At 41.8% G+C, this 26,007-nt stretch overlaps 2 protein-coding genes across 7 annotated transcripts in view; one reads left to right on the forward strand and one right to left on the reverse strand.

The window, feature by feature from the left end:
* gpam (glycerol-3-phosphate acyltransferase, mitochondrial) overlaps window positions 1-5,647 on the forward strand; it is a 34,020-nt gene extending 28,373 nt beyond the window's left edge. For all 5 annotated transcript variants that reach the window (XM_022242569.2, XM_087144896.1, XM_022242574.2 and 2 more), the window contains exons 21-22: window positions 67-259; window positions 1,049-5,647. In XM_022242569.2, coding sequence (XP_022098261.2) covers window positions 67-259; window positions 1,049-1,224 — 369 coding nt within the window. In that variant the 3' untranslated portion in view covers window positions 1,225-5,647. The remainder of the gene's footprint in view (window positions 1-66; window positions 260-1,048) is intronic.
* A 15,242-nt stretch (window positions 5,648-20,889) lies between these two features.
* Window positions 20,890-26,007, reverse strand: part of LOC110983369 (uncharacterized) — an 85,031-nt gene continuing 79,913 nt past the window's right edge. For both annotated transcript variants that reach the window (XM_022242585.2, XM_022242586.2), the window contains one exon: window positions 20,890-25,717. In XM_022242585.2, the coding sequence (XP_022098277.2) occupies window positions 25,588-25,717 (130 nt within the window). In that variant the 3' untranslated portion in view covers window positions 20,890-25,587. The remainder of the gene's footprint in view (window positions 25,718-26,007) is intronic.

Consider the following 26,007-nt stretch of genomic DNA (forward strand, 5'->3'; position numbering starts at 1 on the left):
GAACCATCACTTATGTTGAACTGGAATAATGTCTAGACCTTTACATGCTTTTCTGTCCCACCTCAGGTCAATGTGTGCCCAGAGCAGCTCCAGAAGCTGTTCTTTTTCCAGAGTGTCTTGGGCCCCCTGATCGAGGGCTACTGGCTGACCGCCTGCAATCTGGTACGCCTGCTGGATCGGGATCTGCCAGAGGCCGAGTTCTCCAGTATAGTCAGCGAGTACGCGCAGGACCGCGTCTCCAAGGGCTTGGCCGTTTACGGTAGGTTGGAAGAACTTTGAAACATCCACCCTGCCCTGATACCATGCAGCCTCGCCCCCACTCGGCCCAGCCCAAACCCTGCCCACAATGGCAGTTTTGTTTTCAAGCGCCAAGGTTTTGTCTCAGCTGGCAAATTTAAATTTAAACAATTAGATGAAGTTGGTGAACCTCTGGCACATTGGCTGTTGAATTTATCCTTTATTGTGGAATTGAGCAGGCTTCCACCTGGGTAATTTGAAAGAGTACCCAAAGTTTCAGCCAACTACACATTTGGGAGCCTCTTATGACTTGAGGCAATGCTCAATAAAACTGTTGGCCAGTTGTTCAGTATTGTAGCCAGAGTGTGTGAAAAATTTGCTATTTGGCTTCAATGAGGACCGACAGCTGTGACTAATTCAAGCGCTTGAATAACACTTCTTTTTTATTGTATTTGTTTTTTTGGCCCTGTGCCAACATGAATCTATAAACACTGCATACAGCATACACTGTACGCTGTATACTGTTGAGGGAAAGTTTGTGAAAAACCAACAGCTTACTCGAGAGGGAGTCGAGTAAGCTTGCCGAAGTTAGGCTTTTCATTTTTCATTTATTAATTTTTTTCACATGCCCTCGGTCAGCTTGATTATACAGTGTTCAGAAATACTCGTTGGTGTAGGGCAAAATGTCCAGTACCGGTACAAAAATTGACATCCCCCAATGCCAAAAAAACGATATTAAATTATTGCATCTGTGTTACACTTCTCGGGGTCATCTGTGTTACACTTCTCGGGGTCATCTGTGTTCCTCTAGCCGAGAGCTGTGCCATGGACACGTTGCGAAACGCCTGGCGTCTCTTCCAGCACTGGAAGGTGATCGACTCGTACCAGGACGCCGAGAAGGTCAAGCTTTTCCACCTCAAGGAGCCCTTCCGCAGCGAGCCCAAGCTTGACAACTTCATCGACAAGATCGAGGCCTTCCGCACGTGAGATTAGCCAATTAAGGGGGAGGGGTTAGAAGTATTGACTGTACATCTTTTGTTTGGGCCCGGTTGTGATTCTGGGACTTGGAGTGGGCTTGATCGAGGCCTTCCGCACGTGAGATTAGCCAATTAAGGGGGAGGGGTTAGAAGTATTGACTGTACATCTTTTGTTTGGGCCCGGTTGTGATTCTGGGACTTGGAGTGGGCTTGATCAGAACAGAGAATGGTCGTCATCATTCGGCGATGCAGAAATGTGCGCTTGTGAGAGCTTACAACCAAGCTCGTCAGGGGAGGTTCAAAGCCCACTTCAGACAAGCATACCTGTTGGAGGATCAAATCGAGCCTCTACCAACCAAAGTAAATATATATCTGATCGAGGAAGAAAATTGTTCTGCTTTCTGCAATCGCAGCCCCTTTTTTTTTCATGTGACTATTTCAGAAAGCCACTTAAAACTCTCAACTTTCTTGGACGCTTAATGTCTCTCCTGTCCGCCCTGTGCTGAAGTGCACCATCAATCGGTAAAAGAAAGACAGGTGGATACAAACGGGTTCTTGCACGCATTTTGCGTGTACGCAGAGACCATACATGCCGCAGTAAAGTAGTCACGCCTACTCAACGTGCTCCCCATCAAACGCGCATATACTTGTGCGCTTCATGGCACACCAATGCAGTGAGTACCAAGAAAAACCCACGCCCTCTTTTGATCCGCTCGGAGCGGATAGCTCTCACGTTGTGTCTTGTGCAATTTCACATTACCGTTCAGCCGTGGGCTTTGCATGAGAACTAAGGGGGTGTTTATGGCTGTCCTGCAATAGCTCGAACTCGTAAAGGGGTGCGTGAGTGCGTCCACTGATTCCCTTTGGTCGCAGTCACGCCTCAAGCGGAATGCAGTAGACACTGTATTCATGGGTCGACCATGTTGAACTGAAAGCATGGTGAGAGTTTCAAAATTGAGAGTGAGAGTGAAGAGATTTGAATTCAAGACAAACCGGTAGCAGTCTAGCACCTGTCTATTCTGATGAAACAAATTCAAATTTGTGGATAAACATACAAAAAGGTACATCTTTGTGTTTGGAGCAAGATTTGAAAATACACTGAAAGGGAGGTGTGGAAGGCATGCAAACCATAAAATAGTCTGGTGCCAGCCCAGTGTACAGTTTATGAGAGAGCCTCAAGGAATAAGACTGAAACTACGAAAAACGTGTATTGAGTCGATAGAGGTTGCCTCCGATTTCCTCGCCTTGTGAATCTGTGCACAGTTTTTCCCCCACTGGGGGCGCACTCACGAAGGGAGCTTATATTGAAAGACCAAGCAGATTTAATTGTTCCTAAAATTTTCAAGGGTTCCATGGCATTCACTGTAACAGCATTTTCCAACAAGAGTGATTCTGACATGATGTTGATATGCAGTATTTGGTCTCAAGATGTGTTTGTCGTACTTGCCTGAATTTGAGCACTAAACTATATTACATTGTTTTGCTTGGAAGTATCATGCCTGTTTGCACCTTTTGCGAGGTTGTCCAAGAGACAAATTTTTTTAACTTGATGAAGTTCTAAGTGTGAAGGAAAAAAAATAGCTGAAATTTGTACATGTGTTGATTTCCTATCGAAGCTTGATCACCAAGGCTTTGTTTTCTTTCATTTCTGTAGTTTCAAGTTGTGTGAGAAATTGTGTAACAATAAAATTAATGTGTTTGGTCTGGTGACAGTAAATCAAACATTAACTCAGGAGACCAGGTACTCTTTGACTTCATCTCTTGAATGGTTTGTTGTAGAGAATTGTGTGTGATTGCGTAACGAGTCGCACAATGTTGAAAACAGGATTTTATATTATGTGAGCGTAAAAAGAGATGAGGCAGAACCCGAAATCATACTGAAAAAAATGAAGCAAGCTGAAACCTCAGTGTCTGCCTGGATTTGATAGCAAATTAAAAATTAACCTGAAATTTTAAAGCTATTTGAAACTGTTGATGTAACTAAGTGTTTTTTTTCCTTTGCTTTTTTGCTGGAGTTAGCATTTTATTGTAATAAGGTGGGGAAGAAAATGAGTGAGAACTTGAAATCAAACTGAAAAAAGGAAGAAAGCTGAAATCCCAAGGTGTGCCTGGATTCGATAGCATATAGTCAGAAATTGATCTGAAATTTTAAAGCTGTTTGAAAATAAATGATTTTGAGTTTAGCATTTGGTCGTTTGCTTTATTACACGGGGGGGGTGGACTATGAATTAGCTTTATTTTGTGAAGTAGTGTGAAATGCAATAGGTTGTGTCACTGATGACATGTAATTATGAATGAAACCATATGAATATTAATTGTCATGAATATGCATAACATGGGTTTTGTGTTGCTGTGTTATTGTATCAGAAAACCACTTAAAAAAATTAACTTGATGCACCTGTACTTAACGGAAAACTTTGAGTTACAATTATTTTGTCAACGCATTTTTGAAGTGAGTAATTTACATCGGCAAGATCCAAAATTAATTTTTTGCATGAAACAGCATTTGAATGTGGTTTAAAAAAATGTATTGAGAAATGTATTAAAAAAGCATGTTGTAGGAATTCCCTGCAAATGATGAAACATTAATGAAGAGAAAAAAAATGGTGTAACAACTTCAGTATTTAGAAATGGATGTCAAAATGATCAAGAAGGCTTACGAGCTTTAATGTCCCTGCATTATCTGTCCATTTGTCAAACGTATCTGGTAAAGTTCGACTCTAAAACGTAAGTCACTGATTCATGGAAGTCGAAGATTTACCAGGGGTGTCACAGCGTAAGTGAACAGGTCTGTGTTTTTTGAATACTTTTTAGGCTTTGCATGGGCTGCACCAGGTTAGTATGATTTTCAGATATTGGCTTGTATTTCTTGCCAACCGTGAGGAAAAAGTAGTTCAAGAATTCAGATCATTCTTTTGATCTGTTCGTTGACACACATTTACAGATCTTCTGAATCCTACATATGCACTAGACACACATCTTTGTCCCGGGATATCTAAATTTGCCAGTCATGAGATTTGAAGACATAGATTTGAGACAGAGAGAAAAACCTTGCCATTTTTTGGTTATTGAAGTATGCAGACTGATCGAAATAAGCCCACTTTAAATAAAGCTGTATACTAGAGAGACATGTATTGGCAACGGGCAAATGAACTGAATTTTGTAGGGGATCAGTTGTTTTCTTTTGGAGTTCTAGTACAGAGACTAAAACCCACTGTTTTATTAACCGTAGTGTCAATTTTTTGGTTGTTGAAGATTTAATGTCATGAAAATTCACAACAATGCAAATGTGTGGAATGTCAAAAGAAGTTGTAGAGTGGGAGTGTTGTATAATGTAGTGGCGAAACATGGTTTTCCGGGTTGAAAACCCAGTGCAACGTGGAAATGCAAAGGAAATGCAAGGAAACGTGTATTTTCTGCTCTTTAAATTATTGTGATTGGGTCAGGTCATGAAAACAACTCTCTTAAATGGCGATTGACAGGAGGCTTTTAAGTTCAGATCAGCAAGTATTTCATTCCATTAGAGGATTAACTTAGCCAACCATCAGATTATTTTCTACAAAGGAAATGTTTTTGTAGCCTCACCAAATTGTAAAGAGTGGGAAGCGTTTATTAACTTAAACTGATTCGCATGTTCCATTTCGACTATTTTTGTTACATTTTGTTATAGCATGTACCTGACATTACAGAGACAAGTCTGAAAGTCTGAATTGACTTTTTGAGGCTTCTGCTGTATTAGACTTTATCTTCTTAATAACCAAGTGCACATTTGGATCCCTACTAACACTTTTGATGGTCATGTAACTAACAAATTCAGAAATTCATCAGATAGTTACCTGTCCGTATTTCCTGGTACGGAACAAATGCTGAGATTTTCCTGTATACATACCGAGATCCACTCAAAAAGGTTTCACACAGTGGCAATGCAACTTTTTCTTTCGGACAAAAAAAAAAGAGAAAAAGATGACATTGTACTGTTGGTTGATAATTCCAAAAGCTGAGCACGTATTTGTCTCCCAAGTTTCAGTATTATTTCTTTGTACTGGTATTGCAAATTAACTGGTCTGTAATGTAGGCAAGTCTTGAGGCACTGTCGAACTTCACTTTGCTTATGGCCAAAGCTTGGCTTACCATAAATGGAGACCAGCCAGTGTTATTTTAGATGTATAGCTCATCACTGGTTACCGGTCATGTACTGTTAATAACTCCTGATTGAACTGCACATTTGGTTCTGCCAAAGACCAACAGGAGAGGACAGTGTTCCATGGATGTCACTTGCCTAGGGTAACTTCTCTTCATAGATGATTAACACATGTTGAAGAAATAAGAATGGCAGATTATCTATTTTGTGATTGTGGAAATACGTAGATTATTTTTTAGAAGTGTTCCACTTTGACAGTTTGAAAGGAGAATAAAGGAAGCAGGGACTGGAATTGGTCTCACAATGGTATATCTTCAGTTTTGAGTTAATTTTGGGGGCCATGAAATAGGAAATCCTACACTGTATTGTGTCTAGTGCACGCTACAAGAATGCAGATCAGGTATATATCGTCTTTGTTTTAATAATGAGATAATGGGGAATACCCTAGCAGACCTCCCAACACCGAGTATCAAGAAAACAGAACCCTTCTCCTCAAACTTCATACTTTTTCATGAAAATTCATAATATTATGCGTAACACCAGTCAATGTTAACTAACTGCTCACACAGGTATTCTGGAAATTTTTGTCGATGCAATACAACATTTACATGAGGTACAATTGCACGTTACAGAAATACAGCCTTTTGAACATGCACTATTCAAAATGGACACTGAATCATGTATTTCACATGTTCACTAACAACACATTTGTTACCACTGTGGCACCTGTTTTCTTTTATTATTGATGTGATTAACACAAGGTGTGGAGCTGACTAACACAAATGTATTCCACTGGCAATGAAAGCATTCACAGTTTTCCTAAAGCCATAAGGAAAACATGGTCATTAGTAACACTCAAATCTTGGGAAAATCGCGAGAACGATGTCAGTTTGGGGACTCCGTGAACATTTTCAATAGTTTTGCAATGCTCGGCCGACTTCACATGAGTCACAATCAACATCACAACTCGGAGCGCTGTGTTCACTTGCTCTGCTGGGTCCTAATCTTGTACATGGGAATTCTTGTTGCGTTGATGTACCCCCAGAACTACGTCGGACCCCCACTATTCTGGGGGTAGCGTTGATGCTTGCTTAAATGGGTCATGCTGTTGACGCTAAATAGTATGACCACAAATTATCTTTGGTATTGTTTCCCCCGATAATGACGTCCTTGCCGATGCCATATTTCTCATGTAAAAACTCACCACATGGCACTTGCACCCTCGACGCGAGCGCAGTCGATTCCAGCAGGGTCTTGTCACGGACCCTATATGGCGGACTGACTACGGACATTGCACACAACACGTGGGTGCGGTGGCACACGTGCTCGCGTGACGGTAGTAGTAGTATTGTACTCAGTACCGAAATTAGTAGTAATACTGACCGCATGGTGGTCGCTTTTATCCGTTTTATTTGTGTATCATCTAGACAACACGTAAGAAATTATTAGTCTCTGGGGAATCGCTGGCACACCTACGTGATACGGAGTAAGTACAATGTGTTTTGCTTTTATTATTCCACACTTACAAGAATAATATTCATAGGCCTAGTCCTTGAGACCATGGAGAAAGGAAAAGACCATGTTGAGACTAATCCTAGGAGTAGTACTCACTAGTAGTAGGACTAGGATCAACTAGGCATGGCTACAGTACATGTCAGGCCCATTTCTGTTAAAATGACATGAGTAACTTTAGTAGGCCTATATGCCCACTTAGATTAATTGCACACGTCTTATAAATTGTTTATGCCCAAGCAAGTCGTTGGGTGTGATGATGTGCTCATGTGCAGCTGTAAGAGTAGGCCATTCAAAGATGCAGGTTAGCTAAATTTTATCAAGAATGACATGTCTGGACAATCCATGCAATGCGCAGACTGGTGTGATGTGTCCTGAGGGACATTTATTTGCTGTGATTTGAATTTTTGAAATGATATTTGACACAACTGCATCAGGATGATGTAGATCAGTTAATAATAGTCTGAGCAACTTGGACTCTACAAATTGCTTTTTTAAAGATTCGGAGATGGTCCGGTGAAACATGGCAATGTAAACACAGTGCACACTCATCGGTTTGAAGTCGCCAACTTGATGGGTCTGGAATCAACTTGCCTCGAGTCAACTCCGCCTCAGGTCAACTCGGTCTCGTGTACCCCCAGAACTGTGGGGTCCAGCGTCTGCTCTGCTCCCGCGAATGTCGGACCCCACAGTTCTGGGGGTAGGTTTCTTGAACTCTGGAAAGCAGGCACGTGGCAGCAGCATGAATAAAAATCTTTCAAGCTAGTTTCAACACACTTTAGCATACCTGTATTAAAGTACATGTATTTCCAGAATTCTAAAATTGCATGTGCTGTTCATGTAAATTTCATGTGCATGAGAAGCCTGGCTTTGTAATTTGGGAAGGCAAGGCACTTGGATGCATCATTAATTACCACAGATGAGAAGGCAAAATCCCAGTCTTTCTTGCTAGACTGACAAACTCTGGCATATAAGTATTTCCAGAATTCTAACATTGCATGTTCACTATATTTACACATATAGTCCTATACTGACATGTACAGCAAATACGCAACGCCCTTGTCTGGTTCCCTGTCCAGTCACACACTTTCAGCAAATCATTGGTAGTGCGGCTCGCACTCTGTGACGTGACACTTAAGTGACAAAACAGCTGTCAGTTTTGTGCAATTGGGACAAAATTTCTCTGGAGTGGGAAAATGGCAACAAAAAGGCAATATTTTCCCCTTGAAACAAGCAAAAGGCAAGTTTTTTTGCAATTAGTAACCTAGGGGATAGTTTACTTGTAAGTAGTGAACAGACATTGTACTGGTGCATTTTCAGCTCATAAAATCAAGCGGACGTTTAGTTATTCCCCCGGATATCCCGGATAAAGTTTTTTGAAAGAAATCTGATCAATCAGGACAGGGCCCAGTATATTATGATGGAGTATATGTCAGGCCCTGTTTACAGGTCTGCCCTTCAATAGGCCTACATCCATACACGACAAAAAGTTGAGTTATCACACTTGCTACTATCACTGCGTACTGCACTGAGTACCCAAGCCTTTGCAATTACATCAATAACGTACTGTATGAAGGTCTATTGACCTGATTCCCATTTTTATTTTTTTTTAAGTGCAAAATAAACGCTTTGAAATTTACCCACAGTGAAGAAAGCAACTACTGTAGCAGAACAGTTAATTTGTATGGTGGGGCTTGTTGAAGTTTATGTACAACTGGTATGCGGGCTCAAGCTGATAGTGCTGTGCATGAATTGCAAAGGGAGTTGGTACCTGGCATGGGTATTTAAGCTCGTGGCTTGCACGCGGTCGGGATCTTCTGTCACTGCGCCATGTTTGGTCGCAAGCTTGTGTACGCTGTGTCTTGCTTGTCTTCCACCTCTCGTTGCCTTGGACCTGGAGTTGGTGTTTGCACTGCGCAAACTGGTGTTCCTGAAGACAATGAACCAGGGTGAGTTAGAACCCCAGTTACTGGGCTGGAGAGGGGATTTTGCCGTTGTCAGCCCTGTTTGGACCAAACACCTTACAAGATGCCCCTAGGTACATGAATAAATATACCAATCAAGACCATCAGACAAGGTTGTGTATTGGCTCTTTTCAGTCACTGGTTCATTCCTCCCTTAGATATTGGTTTTGTGTAGTGTGCTTGAGAGTGCATGAGTGTGTGCCCTGGTGCCAGGTGGTAGACTGCCCCGCAACAAGTCTGCTCCCCCGGCCTTCTTATTAGACCGCTCATAGGATGGCCAAGGCCTTACCCAGGTCGCCATGGATAGTCACTTGCCCCAGGTAGATGGCAGCGGAGGTGACATCAGGGGAGGAACACGCCACAAATGGTGTCAGAAGTGGAATAGGCACTGGGATTATTCAAATCTTACAACCCACAGTGAACAGTGAGAAGTTTCATCAGTCATCACCTGCGTAGGAACACATCAACAATACAGGGTCAACTTATCACCTATGGGCAGCATGGAAATGCAGCAGTTGGAAGAACATGTAGCAGTGCCAGAAGAGCAGATACAAGTTTTAGAGGACTCCTCAGCAACCTTGAGTTACATGGACGAGAGGTAGTGATTAGAGGCCGAGACGGAAAAGCTTTGGGCGAAACTGGGACAACTGCAAGGGCAGCTGGACTCATTAGGAAGCTCCAAGGCACGATTTGAAGGTCAGCAATTGCAGGCTGAGGGGGATAAGATGGTGGAACCGCCGCCAAGGAGTCCTGGGTACTTTGAAACTGTGAGAGATAATGGGAGCTGTAGCCTGATATCCTCAACGCCTGTGACATGTTATAGGCCGACACCAAAACCAAGGACCAAATACCAGACATGGAGTTCTATGCAGGTAGCACCTACAAATACACCTGCTTCAACTTTGATGCAGAGGGTACAACTGACACAACAAGGGTTGGGTCCGCTGATGGAAAGGATGCGGCAGCTGGTACGGGGAGATCTACTGGTGAGCAGAAGCCAACTCCATGTAATGACAGATCCAACCTAAGTAGGCGAGAGCCGGAGGTTAAGTCAGAGAATGATAGTTGTGCTTGTGAAGAGTTGAGGCGACCAAATATTGTACCTGATCGGTACAATGGGAACACTTCTTGGAGAGACTATCTGGGGAATTTTGAGGCATGTAAGATTGGCCAATGGGTGGACAGATAGACAGGCCAGAGTCTTTTTGGCAGCAAGTTTACAAGAGGTGGCTGTCAAGTTGTTGTCCACCACAACGAGTGGTAATTCGGAGATGACCTACAAGGAATTAAAGGACAAACTGGAGGCTAGATTTGGGCCTGGCCAGTTGTCGGAGAACCATTTAATGGACCAAAGGAGACCCTGAGGGAATCGAGTCAGTCAATCAAGGAATTGGCTGCTCTGGCATATCCGTACATCGCGGAAGAAGGTAGGGACTGCCAAGTGAGAGGCCATTTTTCAGATGCCATCAAGGATCGAGCGATCCGAGAGGGAATATTCTGAGTGCAGCCAAGAACGCTCAATGAAGCTGTCAGGGCTGCAATGGCTACAGGAAGCTTCCTGAAGGTGGAACAGCAAAGGTCCGGGAGGAACCTGAAGTTCACCAGAATGGTAGAGTCTGACACTGAGTTGGAGAGGTTGGAGAAATTAGTAGAAGACAACCAGAAAAGAATGGTGGAGACCATACAGACAGCCCAGGCAGAGGCGAAAGACTGGGTGAGAGGTTTAATGCAAGGTGGAGCTGAAGGTGGGGGTATACCGTACAGCAACCAGGAGGTCCTGCAGGTGCTGACTACTTGGAGGCGACCTAGGGAGGACATTGTTTGCTTCAGGTGTGATAAGAAAGGACATTTCGCCCACGACTGCACACACCCTCCAGCCAAGAGGCATTGGTCGGGAAACGACATGCAGCCTACCCTGAGGCCTGAGGGGAGTCTGGGAGAAGACAAGGGCCAGCAGACAGCGACGGGCAACCACTCGAGAACTGCATGGACGGTAATGTCAGAATGCCAACGGAGAGGGCAAAGAGGGGCATGTTTGTGCCGGCAGTAATACAGGGACAGCAGGTGAAGCTTCTTGTAGACACTGGAGCAACGGACACCTTCCTGTTGTCAACAATGTACCACAAAATGTCACCTGACAGCAGGCCATGTCTCTCTTCTTAGGGCTCAAGCATAAGGAATGCGGATGGTTCGCAAATAAAGACATTGAGTAGCGCCTGGATTGAGTTGCAAGTGGGGAGGACGACATATCCGGTATATGCAACTATTGGACACCTTCAGTCTGCAGCTGGACTTTCTGTATCCAACGTGTGGGAGCCTAAACTTCAGGACACTTGAACTTACCGTCAATGGGGAAAGGGTGAAGTGTAGTGATGATTATGAGGTGACGATTTCATCCAGGGTTGTCATTGGGAGGACAACCAGGGTGCCACTGGGCCACGAAACGATTTTACCGGGCCATGTTAGTGGAAGAAAGACGGTGCATGGGTTGGGAATACTGGAGCGAGTTGATCACAGTGAGATTGTGAGTAAAGGAATGGTTGTGGCCCGAGCAGTGGTGACAGCCAATCAAGAAGTTTTGGCGATTCGTGTATTCAACCCGGGCAGGAGGGAGCGTGTGGTTCATAGTGGAACTATGGCGGGTTATCTTACTCCTATAGGCGAGGAAGAAATCATTGACGTGTCGAAACCGCAGTCACATGTGGGAGACCAGCTACATGTTCCTGACCACCTGGTTGAATTGTTCCACAGATGTAAGACGGAAGTGGACCAGCAGTACCACAGGGAGATTGCAAGGTTACTGTGGGAATACCAGGATGTGTTCTCTAAGGGGGATGGAGACCTTGGCCAAACAGACTGGGTTAAGCACCACATCAACACTGGCAATGCAGCGCCTGTGAAGGAAAGGCTGAGGAGACATTCACCTATAGAGCAGGAAGAAATAGCTTGCCAAGTTAAGAATCTTCTGAACGATGGGAAAGTCCAGCCTTGTGATAACCCCTGGGCGGCAAACGTAGTGCTTGTTCCGAAAAAAGACGGAACGAAAAGGTTTTGTATAGATTATCGCCGCCTCAATGCACTGACCGTGAAGGACGCTTACCCTGTACCATGAATTGATGATTCGTTGGACACCTTATCAGGCACAGAGTGGTTTTCCACTTTAGATCTTGTTGCAGGGTATTGCCAGGTAGAGATTGACGAAGACGGACATAAGAAGACAACATTTGTCGTGCGCGGAGGCCTTTACTGTTAGTGGGTCATGCCCTTCGGTCTCTGCAATGCTCTTTCGACCTTTGAGAGGCTGATGGAGCGAGTGCTCGCTGGCCTACAATGGGAAATATTGCTGGTTTATCTTGACGACATCATCATCTTTTCAAAGACTGTACAAAAAGAGTTGAATTGCCTAAAGGTCGTGTTCCAGTGCCTTCGTAATGCCGGGTTAAAACTCAAACCGAAGAAATGTGAGCTCTTTAAGAAGAGTGTGCTGTACCTTGGGCACATTGTATCCAACCAAGGTGTTGCAACAGATCCCAAGAAGACCAAGGTAGTGCAAGATTGGCCTACACCTACTACAGTTGCCAAAGTACAGAGCTTTTTAGGGCTGGCGTCCTACTACAGATGTTTTGTCAGAGGCTTTGCGGATAAACCTCAACCACTACATCGCCTAACGGAGAAGGGAAAAGAGTTCGTGTGGGATGATCAGTGTGAGGATGCATTTGAAATGTTAAAGAAGTTCTTACAGGAAGCACGTATCTTAGCATATCTTACTCCGGAGGGAGACTACATACTTGATACTGATGCCAGTAACGTCGGGATAGGCGGTGTCCTCTCACAGGTAGTTGATGGTCAGGAGAGGGTCATTGCCTATGGTAGCCGAGTTCTGAGTAAGCCCGAAAGAAAATACTGTGTGACACGTAGGGAACTTTTGGCCATTGTTGTATTCCTGAAGCAGTTCCAATCCTACATCTACAGGAGAAAAGTCACAATCCGGACGGATCACGGAGCCCTATGATGGCTCCTACATTTTCGTGATCCATGTGTCTTTCTCGTTACAAGCACCCCTTTTTCCTGAAAGCTCATCAGGCTGGTGTTTATTTGCAGTTTCCTTGGTACGAAATGATTGAGAATATTTCTTTTCCCCCTTGGATGGGATGCCAATCAATTACTGGTTGCTTCCCAGCTAATGCTGGTACCCATTTATACTCCTGGGTGGAGAGAGGCAAGCAGGGGTGAAGTGGCTTGCCAAGGGCCACAGCGTACTGCCAGCAGCTCGATTCGAACCTTCAACCCTATGATTGGATACCATAGACCCTAACCGCTTGGCCACGTGAAAGAGGTCAGCCATACTTTTCCATATTTTTACGAGCTAAGACTTTAGTTTCATGTAGCAGCTTTTTACAGTCACCTTGACAGCAGTTCTGTGAAAATCACATGAACTGTTCTCATGCAGCACCCACTTTCCTGAAACAGGTCAACCCAAAAAAACGTACCCGCACTTTCAACTGCTGGGCTGAGTGCACACAGTGGCTGGTACGCTTGTAACCTTCAACTTCTAGTGACCGTATCAACTTTAAGTTGTATATCACATTGATTTAAAACTCCACATCTGTTTTGAATTAGGAGTGTTTTACATGCATGCCGAGTTTTGAAAGAAAATTGGGCATGGGGTGGCCAAGATCTAGGCTGTGAGATGGTACAAAATAACCTGGAAACTTCAGGGTTAACAATGGAATAAAATTGACAGAACTTGATGACATTGATTGGTTTCACCTAGGAATCCTGGCAGGAGGAATTTCCGTTGTGTTTACTGCATCAGAGGCTCCACTTTAAAATGCTGACCAACCATAGACGGCGCTATTACCATTCCATGACTGAAGCCTACAACATCACATAATGGTAATGGAAAGAGGAAAAAAGAACTGAACGCTTCCTAAATTCCCTGATTTACATCATGGCAGTAGCGCCCCCACTCATGCAGAAAAGTTGACAAATTTTAATGTTTATAGCAAGATACCGAAAATTGTGAAATATTCTCTAAATTGAAAAATTAATAGGACATGACGTTTCAATCCTTGCAGAATCTTTCTTGAAGTTGTGTTCAACTTTCAACCAACAATTGAATTTTTAGCTTTCAACTTTCAACTTTCAACCAACAATTGAATTTTTAGCTTTCAACTTTCAACTTTCAACCAACAATTGAATTTTTAGCGTACATGATATAAAACTGAACATTTGGAAGTGTAAATATAGAAAGGTTTGCAAATATATGTTTGACCTAAAATATACTGATATACAGGCAAGGTCTAAATATTTTGTGTATTCTCTGTATTTTAACATATTGAAATTTCTGTTTTTGTTATTTAAATACATGCAAATGTCTGTGCCCTCTGACCTTTTTTGAAATTGCGCAATCCTAACCTTTAAATATAAGTTCCGAAATCATATCTATCAAGAGGCCTGTGGCCTGGTGGTTAGCTTGCTTGCTGCCAGGCCAGGGGACCCCGGTTCAAATCCCGGGGTTCCCGGAAAAGGAGGTTTTTTTTTTTTTTACTAAGTTTTTTAACAAAATTGTGCATGCCCACCTGGGATTGAACCCAGGTCCTTGTGCATTGCAGTTAGTGTCCTTAACCGCTATGCCACGGCACTTTCTTGAAGAAATGTGCTCGTTTCTAAATGTTAAACCTTCCATTGTTTGGACTTAGAATATTTTTCAGCCAAACTCTGTACTGGAGATGGGCAAGGGTGGAAGGCCTAGGGGTTGGAAGTCTGAGAGCTGATAGGAAGGGTAGAGTGGATGGCTGAGGGCTTGGGACTATCAGTATTAGAGCTCTGAGGATCCCATGGGGTTGAAGGACATAGCTTCTTAATGGTCCATATTGCTATTGGGTTTATTGTAGCCCATATAAGATTGAGACTAAAAGGCCCCAAGAGGGAACTTTGTATAAGGAGCTTGGAAGATGTTTAAGACTGGCAGGGCTTCCATGTAAGATGAGGCTGTAATGTAAAATCTAAAGATGAAAACAGATGTACCTTAAACTCTTGCAATGTAAAATGGACCAGATTAGGAGAAGGGTCACGTGGCAAAGTAGTACAGTTTTACAAATAGATATACATGTACGAACAAGTTGGGCTAGTTTTAAATAAATGAACATTTATTTCACTTGCAAATAGAAATTAACTGGTTATAGCAATAAATGGTGATTGTTTTATATACACACAAGGCATTTTTGCAAGGTAATATTTTCAAATGAAACAAATTTCATGTCAGTGCTAAAAGGTCCTTAGAATGCACTAAAAGGTATTTAGTAAAAATATTGTTTTAGACATACATTTCAAAATTGGTTAAAATTTAAACTTTTTGGCTGCAAAAAAAACTAGTTTTATAACTAAAAAACTGTTTAAATCAAATATTTCTTTCATGCACAGAGTAAGTCCCTTAGAGTGTTTTCAAAATTACATTTTTGCAGTAATGACCTTTCAGCACTGAGCCAACAATTTGCGACTTGCAGTTTTGTGATAATTTTAAGTGAAAGACTTTTAAGTGTTCTGGCAATGTGAATGTACATAAAGATGAACAAAGAAATTGACTGGAGTGGGATTTCAACCTGCAACCTTTGGAACACCGTACCAGTGCTCAACCAACTGAGCTATCCAGCCCTATGTTGGTGGTTCTTTCTATTTGGCAATATCTCTGTTCGGGGGGGGGGGTGAATTTGTTAAAGTGAGGTTCAGAACAGCCACTGGGTTGACTGAACAGTGCTGGTATTTTGGCTGTCCAAATGGAACACTATTTAATTTTTAAAAGCATGCAATAGTTACAAGCTTTTAGTCCTCAAAAGAGATAAACATCAAAGTGTCTAGAGTCTTTCCAAATGGTAATTATTTGCAAATTTTGAAATACATGTATAGCATCGTGATAAATAAAATGTAAATATGAATGTTGTTAAATGTGCATTAATATGAGTCAAAAGCACGCTGACAAATTGTCTATTCAATTTACAGAGTACCTCCTTAGTCATGAATAATTCAGATATAAGTTCTACAGTGCAACGTTGCTATACTGAACAATGTGGTATACGGAACATGCCTCTTGGCTCCAAAATTTTCTGTGCAATTTCACTGAACATCACAAATTTGCTTTAAATTAAAAGAAAAAATGTAGGACTGATGACAGTGACTCAAAAGATGTCAATAAACTTTGAAATTGGAATGGCCATGTTATGAGCCCATGGCAAAACAAGCAGCCGCACAAGAGAATCTCTTTTGCATTGACAAGAACACACGTGTATGTATGTGTAACAAAGGAAATAGCACCCTCTTTTTTTCTGCAAATAGCGCCCTCTTTTGCCGGGAATTCCCCCCTTTTTTATGGAAATCAGAATATTTTGATTTTTAGGCCTATGAAAATGCTGAGATACATACATCTCCAAAGTGCTTCATTTCTGTGATGCAGAATCACAAAAAGTGCCCTCACATTACCAGAATATACTCATAAATAGCGCCCTCACATTACCACAATATCATTTTAACTCAAAAACAGTGCCCTCATGTTACCGTGATATCATTATAACTCATGAACAGTGCCCTCACATTACTGCAATATCATTCTAACTCATAAATGGCACATTCACATTACCACGGTATCATTTTAACTCATAAACAGTGCCCTCACATTACTTGGTTAAAACGCAAGTTTCAGAAAATGTTCTTGCCAGAAAATAGCCAAATTAAATGGCGCTCCTTGTTTGCAATGTGGATACCAGTTGTTTAAATTATTAATCACTACATATGATCCTTTTATTAGTGTACAAATGCAGCTAGACTTGCTCCATCACTAAGGTGGAAGCAAGGAACTGCATCTCTGAGAAGATTGAGTCCATTCCTTGCCTTTTTGTGAATCAATGCCTAAGGTTCTGAAGAGGATCCCTCATGCAATCTTGGAAACTGTTCCTCCTCAGTGATGGAGGCGAGGACTGGCATCTGAGTTACTTCCTCTCTTTGACATTCTGATGAATCATCTCTGTGAAGTCTCATAGGAACTTGTCCTCCATCTTCCTTCTGTCCAGGTTGAAGGAGGCGAGGGCGCTCTTCTCATCAGCATCAGCTTCTCCTGGGGCATACCCACAGCTTTCATCTGAGGAGGTCTGGGGAAGACATAAATCACAAAAGGAACTAATTGAGACTTGAAATTGAGACATTTCTTCACAAATTCTAGGATCCTTGTACGCTCCTTGTTTTTACACCTTTTATTTCATAAAAACTGTTCGTGTCTATTGCCCCTTTTTAGGACATGAGCCAAATTGGCCCCTCCCCCTTTCCCAGATTCATCCTTGCAGAAAGCCAGCAATGATATGAAACACAGGACTCTTACCTGTCCTACTTATGATGTAACCTGTTCTTCACTTTGGAGATATCATTGGTCAGTCCACTTGCACCATGACGCTAGCCAGCCTCAACGTTCATGTAGGCAGCCATGGCAGTACATTCACCTGGCAAGGAGGCCTTCCCAAATCTAAACAAAGGTCACCAAAGGTTTTTCAGTCACACTGCAATAATAATTTTTTCCACAAATGAGCAAATCATTCACGTTTTAACCCATCACCACATAGACTCTAATTGTGGGTCACTATTAAGATCCATAAAACCATACAGTGCTGGGGCGCGCAGGGTGTAACAGGCTGGGTGGGGTCAGAGCCCAATTTCATGGGGCTTCTTAACACAGTCAAAAGAAAAATTGTGCCAACTTTAGCAGAAAAATGTGCCAACATTGAGCACTACATGTATTTCATGGCGGTGCTTGGGGTGGTTGTGCTAATGGCTGTACAGGCTATCATTTCCAGTTATCCAAAAAGTATCCAAAATTGTTGTTGAAAAGCATACTTGGTTTCGATAGAGGACTAAATTCTGTGAGAAACTGTTCTTCTTGACAAACGGTCATCACGAAGAAACAATGATTTCGAGCAGGCATCTTCTCAAATTTTTGGAAAGTCACTATTAGAAATGCGTGCAAGCGTTGACACGATACACAGACACTAGCAGTTTCTATAATTCATCAGTTCAGGGGGTGACAAGGTGTAGCTGCATTCGACTGAATATGAGAACATTTCCCAGATGCTGAATTCAAGCACAATTTAAAACACGACTCAGCAACTTCTGATCTGAAATTTAAGTCCTAGAATAGTTTTCTCTGAATATGGAGCATGCACTGTTAAGCTGAAACTTCATCTTCATCGGATTCGTTCTTGTGTTCCCTTCTTTAAATTTTGAATAATTTTGTTGCTTAAAAGGAAAATAATCCAAAAGACAAATGGTGCAATGTACCTTTAAACAAATTGTTGCGACAACTAAAATCATGACTACTATTGTCGTAAAACAAGAGATGGCTTACTTTATTGGGGCAGTGATGCCAGAAGATGAGCCCACAGGTAGGGGACCAACCATGCTGCTATCACCTTTAACACCTGGTAAAAATACAGTAACAAAAAAGGGAGCAGTTATATCTGTATGCATTGTAATAAATGTACTTTTTTGAGCATATCTCTAGCAGAGTTGTGGGTTCTAAGGCGATGTCCAAAAGGTGTGGCTGAGGCTAGATGATTAAAGCCACGAGTGGCTTCAGTCATTTGCCACAGACTTATGTAATTCTGTCAGCCTAAGCCAGCTGATTCGGAAAGGTCCATCTTTCAGCCAGTTGACACATGTACAAACAACAGGAGGTACCCAGTGACTGCTTTCTCAACTTAACAAATTATAAAAAGTCTGGCTGTGTGAGTGGAAATTTCTTGAAGAACCTCTGAATTTTACCCTAAAGAGCTGGGGGGGAGGTGCAGATTTTCAGGAAGCCTTCTGGAGTTTTTTGAATAACTCTTTTTGGTCATTCTGACACCATTTTTGTGAAAATCCAACATGCCATCCTTGCACAGCACATTTTTTTCTGAGAGGTCAACCAAGAATGTATACTTTTCTGCCGCCATTCCCAACTTCCAAGTGATTGTCAGACCATATGACAGATTGAGATAAAACTTCAATTCTTGTATTGAGAAGGAAAGTCATGCATGAGAAGTTTATAAAAAATGTCAGCATTGGACAGCCCAATTCTTGGGGGATTGCCGCCGGCTGTGAAGTGGTCCAATGTAACCAAGCTCTTCTAGGGTTAAGATGTTAGGAAGTACCAGGGCCAAATCTACCTGCAAAAATTGATTTCTTCACAGATGACAAATATGACTGACAAGTGACAGCTTTTCTACCTGCTGTTTTCTCCATCCACTGTTCTTGCTCCTCATCACTGTCAGAGTGGCTGTCACTTGACTCCTCACTGGAACTTGAGTCTCTCTTGAGCCCAGTTCTTGAGAAGAACAAACAGGAGATAAAATACCGATGTCATCACTGACTCTTGGTGTTAACGTACGGTTTTCCTCCCAACAATCACATTGTACTGAACAATCTGTGTGCATCACAGGCACAGTGCACATGCACGGGCCAATGGCCAATTTAGCAAGGTCAGTTTGTTCATATATTGAGGAGGGGGTGGAATCTTGTTATTGCACGAGTGGCCTCTGAGCTGCGTGACTGGATTGATACCATCGGGCCAAGTGCTGTGCTAGCTGTCACAGGTTATAGTTAAACAATGCTACCTCCTGAAATAGTCGAAATGACTTGCGGAACTAGCTTGGCTATGCTGGCTCCTGGCTGTCGCTGCATGTGCACTGTGTGATGCACACAAGATGTAGGGTACAGTGCAGTCGTTGAGAAGAAAACGCAGAATGATGAGGAAACCCTCTGTGATTTTTGGTGTAAAAACCTCCTTTAGACTGGTTACCTCAAGCTTAATGGTTGCTCTCATTCTTAAGGGAAAATTGGATTGAAAAAAGTGGAATTTATGTAACTTATCTACCCCCAGAACTGAGGGGTCTGACGTCTTGTGGACATCGGACCCAGCACAGACACGTGACAGACTTAATGACTTTCCGCCGGCAGTCTGCTGTGAGAAACATGTCACATTACAGTACAAACTTCAACTCATTAAACTGTAAACTACTAAGTCAATCATGGAAACTTTCAAAATTCCATGAACAGAATTGATTTGAATGATTCCATGCAAATCCTTTTGTATTTGGACAATTAGCCTACAAACATACCAAGGAGGGTTCCAAACCTTGTCGTGTCCTTTTTTCCCATTTTGCGCATGCCACGGCACCACAGACATACAAACGCATACATGTAGACCACCAGCCTTATGCGGTAAAATAAAATTAGAAATCAGGGAGGGGGCTTGGGCCAAGTCCTGGTAGCCAAGTTCTCATTGTTCGAGTTTGAGTCCAGAAGGTCCAAGTTCAATGGTAAACATGCAAAGCTGAGACGGCTTATCAAAGTTACATGAAGATGGTGAAATAAAATGTTTAGAAAAGCCAAGGCTATATCCTTGTTCTTCAAATTTAGTCAAGGCTGTAGCCTTGCTATTTATTAAAGTTGGTGGCTTTGGTAATCAAATGTATCAATAATCACTGCTAAAACCCTATTCTTCATTTTTAGTCTAACCGTGGCTATAGCCTTGGTCTCCAGTCATAATCACCAAGACTTCAGTTATGGTCATCAGTTCTATTTGATAGCCACAGAATGCCGGTACACATGCATCTTATTTCTTAAACATCTGGCAGGTCAAGAATTGTACTCTGCAATAAGGAAAACCGGCAGGATAGAGGGAAAAGTTTTTCCTGGATAATTTTTTGCAAGGCTATAGCCTTATGTTTTTATTACATTTTGCCCCAAAAATGTGGCCTATAAAAACGATCTCGGCCAGCACTGAACAAAGGCAGGGCTTCACTGAACAGGGTTTTACAGACATGAAAATCTGGTAGGACTATAACCTTGTGGTATTTATTCATTTATGGCCTAAGCGCAGAAATAAATGCATCTTTGCATAATGGATACCGCCCTCAACCAGAGTGCACTGCCACTTCAGAGGTCAAAAAGTGGAAGATGAAGTGATGAATAAGCAGACTAGAAACAAAGTATGATATGGTCAGTTGAAATTCAATACCAACAAATAACGATCATGCAGTTTTCTCACATGCTTTGGAAATCATTTATTAATGCTCTTTTCATTTTTTTATATGGGGCCCCTTCAAAAACAAATTGATTCAATTCAAAAGAAAACAATGTGAAATTCCTACATCTGAACGACCACAAATGATAAATCAACCAATTGCTCGAAATCATTAACTGAAAAAATGCAATAAATAAAACCTTTGGTAGTCATCAACACAATGAAGGATCACCATATTTGACACAATATTCTTTAATAGAGCTTCTCTCCCATTTAACTGCTCTCAAGGGTCCTGTCACAGATTCACAAAAATATATTTAACATAGTGTTATTAAAAACCAGTGTTGTAGTCGAGTACTACCAAGTACCAAGTTCTCTGCCAAATATTTCACGAGAACAAAGCTGAAGTACATGAGGACTTGATGGTACATGCATAAAGGTAAGATAAAGTTAAATGACTTCAAACTATCACTGTAAAAAAAAAATCCAGTTTAGGGGACTAAAGTACTCAAGTACTTGGCCGAGAACTTTCCAAGTACATTTCTCCTTAAAACTCAAATTTTACAAAACCGGGAGTGTCTGAAGTCTCACATTTGTGGCCTGATCTGCAGAAAGCTTTATTCCCTCTTACCCAGTTCAATACTTGGCAGGGGGCCTCGGTACTAGAAAAAGTACTCGACTACAACACTGCTAAAGCTGATAAAAGTATATGATTAAAACTCTCAACTGTAGCTGGGTCTAGCTGTTATATGGGAGGGGGCAGTTTTTTTTTTGGGGGGGGAGTTATAAATCTTTAATCACAATATCTTTATAGGTATGCACATTAGTAAAAAACACTTTAAAACCTGCTCAGTGAATTACTACTTACAACAGTCTGTATCATTAAAATTGGAGAAGGGAGAAACAAATCGTCATTCTCAAAAGTGACTGCACGGGTACTGCAGTGACAAACTTTTTTTTTCTGCAAGTACAGTCATTCTGTCCACATTAAGGAATGATAAAAAGATGTGGACAGGCCAACATTTTGAGATCAGCGATGGAACTCTGTCCATAAATACGTTATTAATGACCTCCATGATGTCTCTTTGCCTTGCATTTTTTTTCACCTTTAAACCCTCCTTCTGTTTTAACCGTCAAAAACAGTCAAAAATGCCTTCCAATTGATTTCCCCCAGTACACAGACACATATGGAAAATTTGACTGATATGACAACTGTGTCAAGAATGCATCTTAGCATAGGAGGGTTAAACTGATATTTAAGTAATGTGTCCTGGTCACCTTACCCTACCCCGTTCCTGTCATTCATGATCATTTTAACAAAATAAGGATATGTACTAAAAATACTCACTAAATTACAGCAAGTCATCGTTACAAATCACATAATGCAACTCTCAAGGCATTGTTATGGTTTTTAATACTACTTTTGTCAAAACTTACTTTAAAAAAAGACATCTGAAAATACAAGCTCTGCTTCACGTTTCGTTGTAATGCTAGCTCCACCACTGATGGCAGAATGTATTGCACATTTGCAAAAAAAAATGACTCAGGAAAGAAAATAAAAGCACCATCCTTAATTTTCTCATGAATATCACGATTGGAATAAAGACCATCTTTATGCGATGGTCTCAGCAGCAATGTGTGGTGGTGGTGGTGGGCTTTGTGTTTTCACAGGGCACCAATTGGTAATTCTAAAATCTTGTGGGTAACTTTTGTGGAAGGGTGGATATACTTAAATTTCCAACAGTCAGGGGTGAGATTGACCCATGATAAAAATAGCTGAAAACAGGTGAAAAAAAAAGGCATAGAGAAGCTGAACTGTGAAAATCTCCTATACTTTTGTACACAGCCAGTGAGGAAAAAAAAAGAAATCCAAAACAAAAAAGGCTGAAATCAGCTAAAAAGCTGAGAAATCTCACCCCTGTATAGTAAGCCTTTGTCCAAAGCAGTCATTCCACAGCTGGTGCTTACAGGCTGGCTGCCTGACCCAAAACAAACAGCTGAAGCCTTTAGAAGAGCAATGCTGTTTTGCATTTGGCTTGACTTTCGGGGGGGGGGGAGGGGGAGATAGAATGGGTTGTCCAATTTGAACCCCCTGCTCATGTAAAAAACTCAAGAGATTTTAACAAATGTTGCCAATTCACAGGTACCATTCTATTTCAAAATGATGCTGTTTCAGCTATGTCGATATTCAACTTGGGGACGTGGGCTGAAAATTATGATTGTTTATCAAAATCTCAGCAACAATTCTAAAAAAAAACCCCACATTACATCAGGGCAAGAGTGAACGCTACAATAAAACTTCAACGGTGAGATAATAAAATTCAGGGATTCGTTGGGCTCGATTCTTCAACAGTGCGCAATTGAAATATATTCTGGTAAACCCCTAAACTTAAACATCATTGGCATCACTTACTCAGCACAATATGCAAATGCAAAATCAACAAAATAAAAAAAAATGGAACAGTTCCTGACAAAATGAAAACTATATGAAGAAGTCCGCATTCGGTGACTTGCACTAAGATGGTATGCTTTTTGTTGATTACTTCATTTTGAATCTACTTTCAATTTTATTCAATACTGGCATCAGTCATTTTCGATAATGTCACGTACTTCGCAACCTCAAATTGGTGGGATGTGTTTCAAGCCGCATACTCCCTACTTCCCTACAAACAAGAGTAACCACTACTCAATCGGCCACAAAATAATGAACTGTCATTAAGTAGAATGATCCAGTGGCCAAAAATAAAGGCAAAACTACTCTGAAAATTTGATGTGAGGTCAGTTGCACTAAACAAAAGGCTCTACTGTACATTTCACAAGCAGAGTGGGCCACAAAGTGAATGGGGGATTTCACCTATATTGGCTCTAAGAAGCATGGACTTAACCACTTGCCTTCGCAGTTCCCGGTACCGGGTACCTCAGGTATGTACGCATAGCTGGGGTAATGGAAATTGGACAAAGGAGCTTGGCCTTATGACAAAAGACCACACTTGGAACAAATGACCGAACTGCTGGGAATTGCCATCATTTTTCAGTTGGCATTAGTGAAAGTAATTCGTCATTGTTTTGAAACAGTATACCACTGTTTGTGGCATTCAATGCCAGCAGATTATCAGTGGGGGCAAAAACGCTCCAACAATAAGCTATACAGTACTGCTGCACACTGATCTGGCTGCATTTGAAATGACACCACTGCCATTCAGCAATGCACTGGGCCAATTTCAGGAACAAAGGAAATTAGGCAACACCGCACAATCTCTATTGGGTGGGAGGCCTGGCTGCAATACCCAGGCATCAAGGGAGGTTGCCTGTCAGATTAGAGTAGCAACCAAACAGTCATTCGTGTGGGTGTAAATGTTCAGTAAATTAAGTTATAAATTTGTGAAGAATTTTGAAAACGGAAAATTTTGAAAATCGCCCGGGAACTCATCCCGGATGTGCAAATTCCACCTGGTATTAAGTGGTTAATCTCAAAAAAGTATTTGGGCTTTGTCAAAATCAACTGGCTTTGGCTGGGAATAACAGGCATCCCTAAGGGAAGTCGCTGCAGCCACAGCAGCAGCCATAACACTGGGATGTAGCCGTCACCAGAAGCAAGGGGGTCGAGTGCCACTCTTGCCCAATTCTCCTCAAACTGGCCTTTCTTTTAAAGGAATGACAGCACTTCATTCCTGTCAAAGATGTCATGCTTACATTATAAAATATGACAAATCTGTACAGATGTATTTTTGGCACAATATTTATGTACAATTTTTTCTTTTAAATCGACAGCTACTTTTACTAAAATGCTTTTCTCCACGCTTCACTGAAAAAGAAAAAAAAACAGGAAAAAAAGCTCGCTGACAGACAGAAGACAGACCCACTGGCTCTTAATCTTAATTTAAAAATACAACAAACTTTGGTGGGTTACGATATGCATAAATGACCAAAATAAAATCGCAACAAAAATCTTTGCATAAGAATTCACAATGAGAGTGCCAATTTTTTCAATTCAACAGTTAATACTCACAATAATGATTTAATTACAGCATGATTTGGTTACCAACTGTCCTGGGAAGTTTTGCATTGGCAGGCAATCAAACTATGTGCCAGTGCTTTGACCCGAAAAAGCAATCTGCTCCTTCAGGTTTAGTACGTACAATTCAAAGTATGCCTAACATCACACTCTGAATTCATCCACACTTCAAGCATACTTTTTCTTTTCACAATTAAAAAAAACCCAATTTGCATACTCCCCAAAAATTGATCTTTGATCAATATGTAAAGGAAAAACCTGCAGGTGAATCCCAAAACTAATTATGTATGCATTGTTTATATTACTATTAACGGACTGTTCTAAATTGGAAATGAAGCAGTGCACTTTTAGTAAGCAGTCTCAGGACAAACAAACAAACAAGCAAACAAACAAACAAACAGTGAAATGGAAAAGTGGAAAATTGTGCTTAAGATCATTCTGCTGTCTTTGATACAAAAATACAATGTAAATCTGTCCAAGTACAAACAGTGATGTACAAAAAGACAGGCGATAACGCTGACCGGATTACTAGACTCAGATGCTATAAGTCAAGGGTCAGGGGTCATTCACACTATTGAAAACAACCCCCTTGGGAGAAGGAATCAAGGTTCCTTGATGCCCAAGCTGCAAACTGTGACTGGTAGGTTAAGAGATCGGGGATGGGTCAAAGGTCACAGGCGAAGCGTCACGGTGTACTAGCTGGCCTCCGTCATGGTGAAGATAAGGTAGATGATAAATTGGATTAATGTGATGACTACCAGGAATGTGCCGAAGGACTTGATGCCCCCACTGCCTCGTTTGACGATGTGGAGTGGTACTAAAACCCTGCACGGATGGGGAAGGGGAGGGGCAGAGAGAAGAGGAAAGACATGAGTACTGTGGTGGGAACATGTAGCTGGTTTCCATACACTATTCCACGTGTTCTTTAACCTCAGAAGTGTCAACCAGGCCACATTTACATGTACACCCCCACAGGATTGCCATGCCTGCTGACAATTTAGGTGAGCCATAGTCCCTGAAGCCGAGATGACACCCTGCCCGGGACGAGAGCCCAGCGGCAGACATTGGCACGATTAAAATATAGGTCTCTTGCGTTTCCCAGCTTTTTGAAATGG

Source organism: Acanthaster planci, linkage group LG13 (genome assembly GCF_054643075.1).
Source record: "Acanthaster planci isolate LZ-2023a linkage group LG13, COTS_SCS, whole genome shotgun sequence".
Classification (NCBI taxonomy): Eukaryota; Metazoa; Echinodermata; class Asteroidea; order Valvatida; family Acanthasteridae; genus Acanthaster; species Acanthaster planci.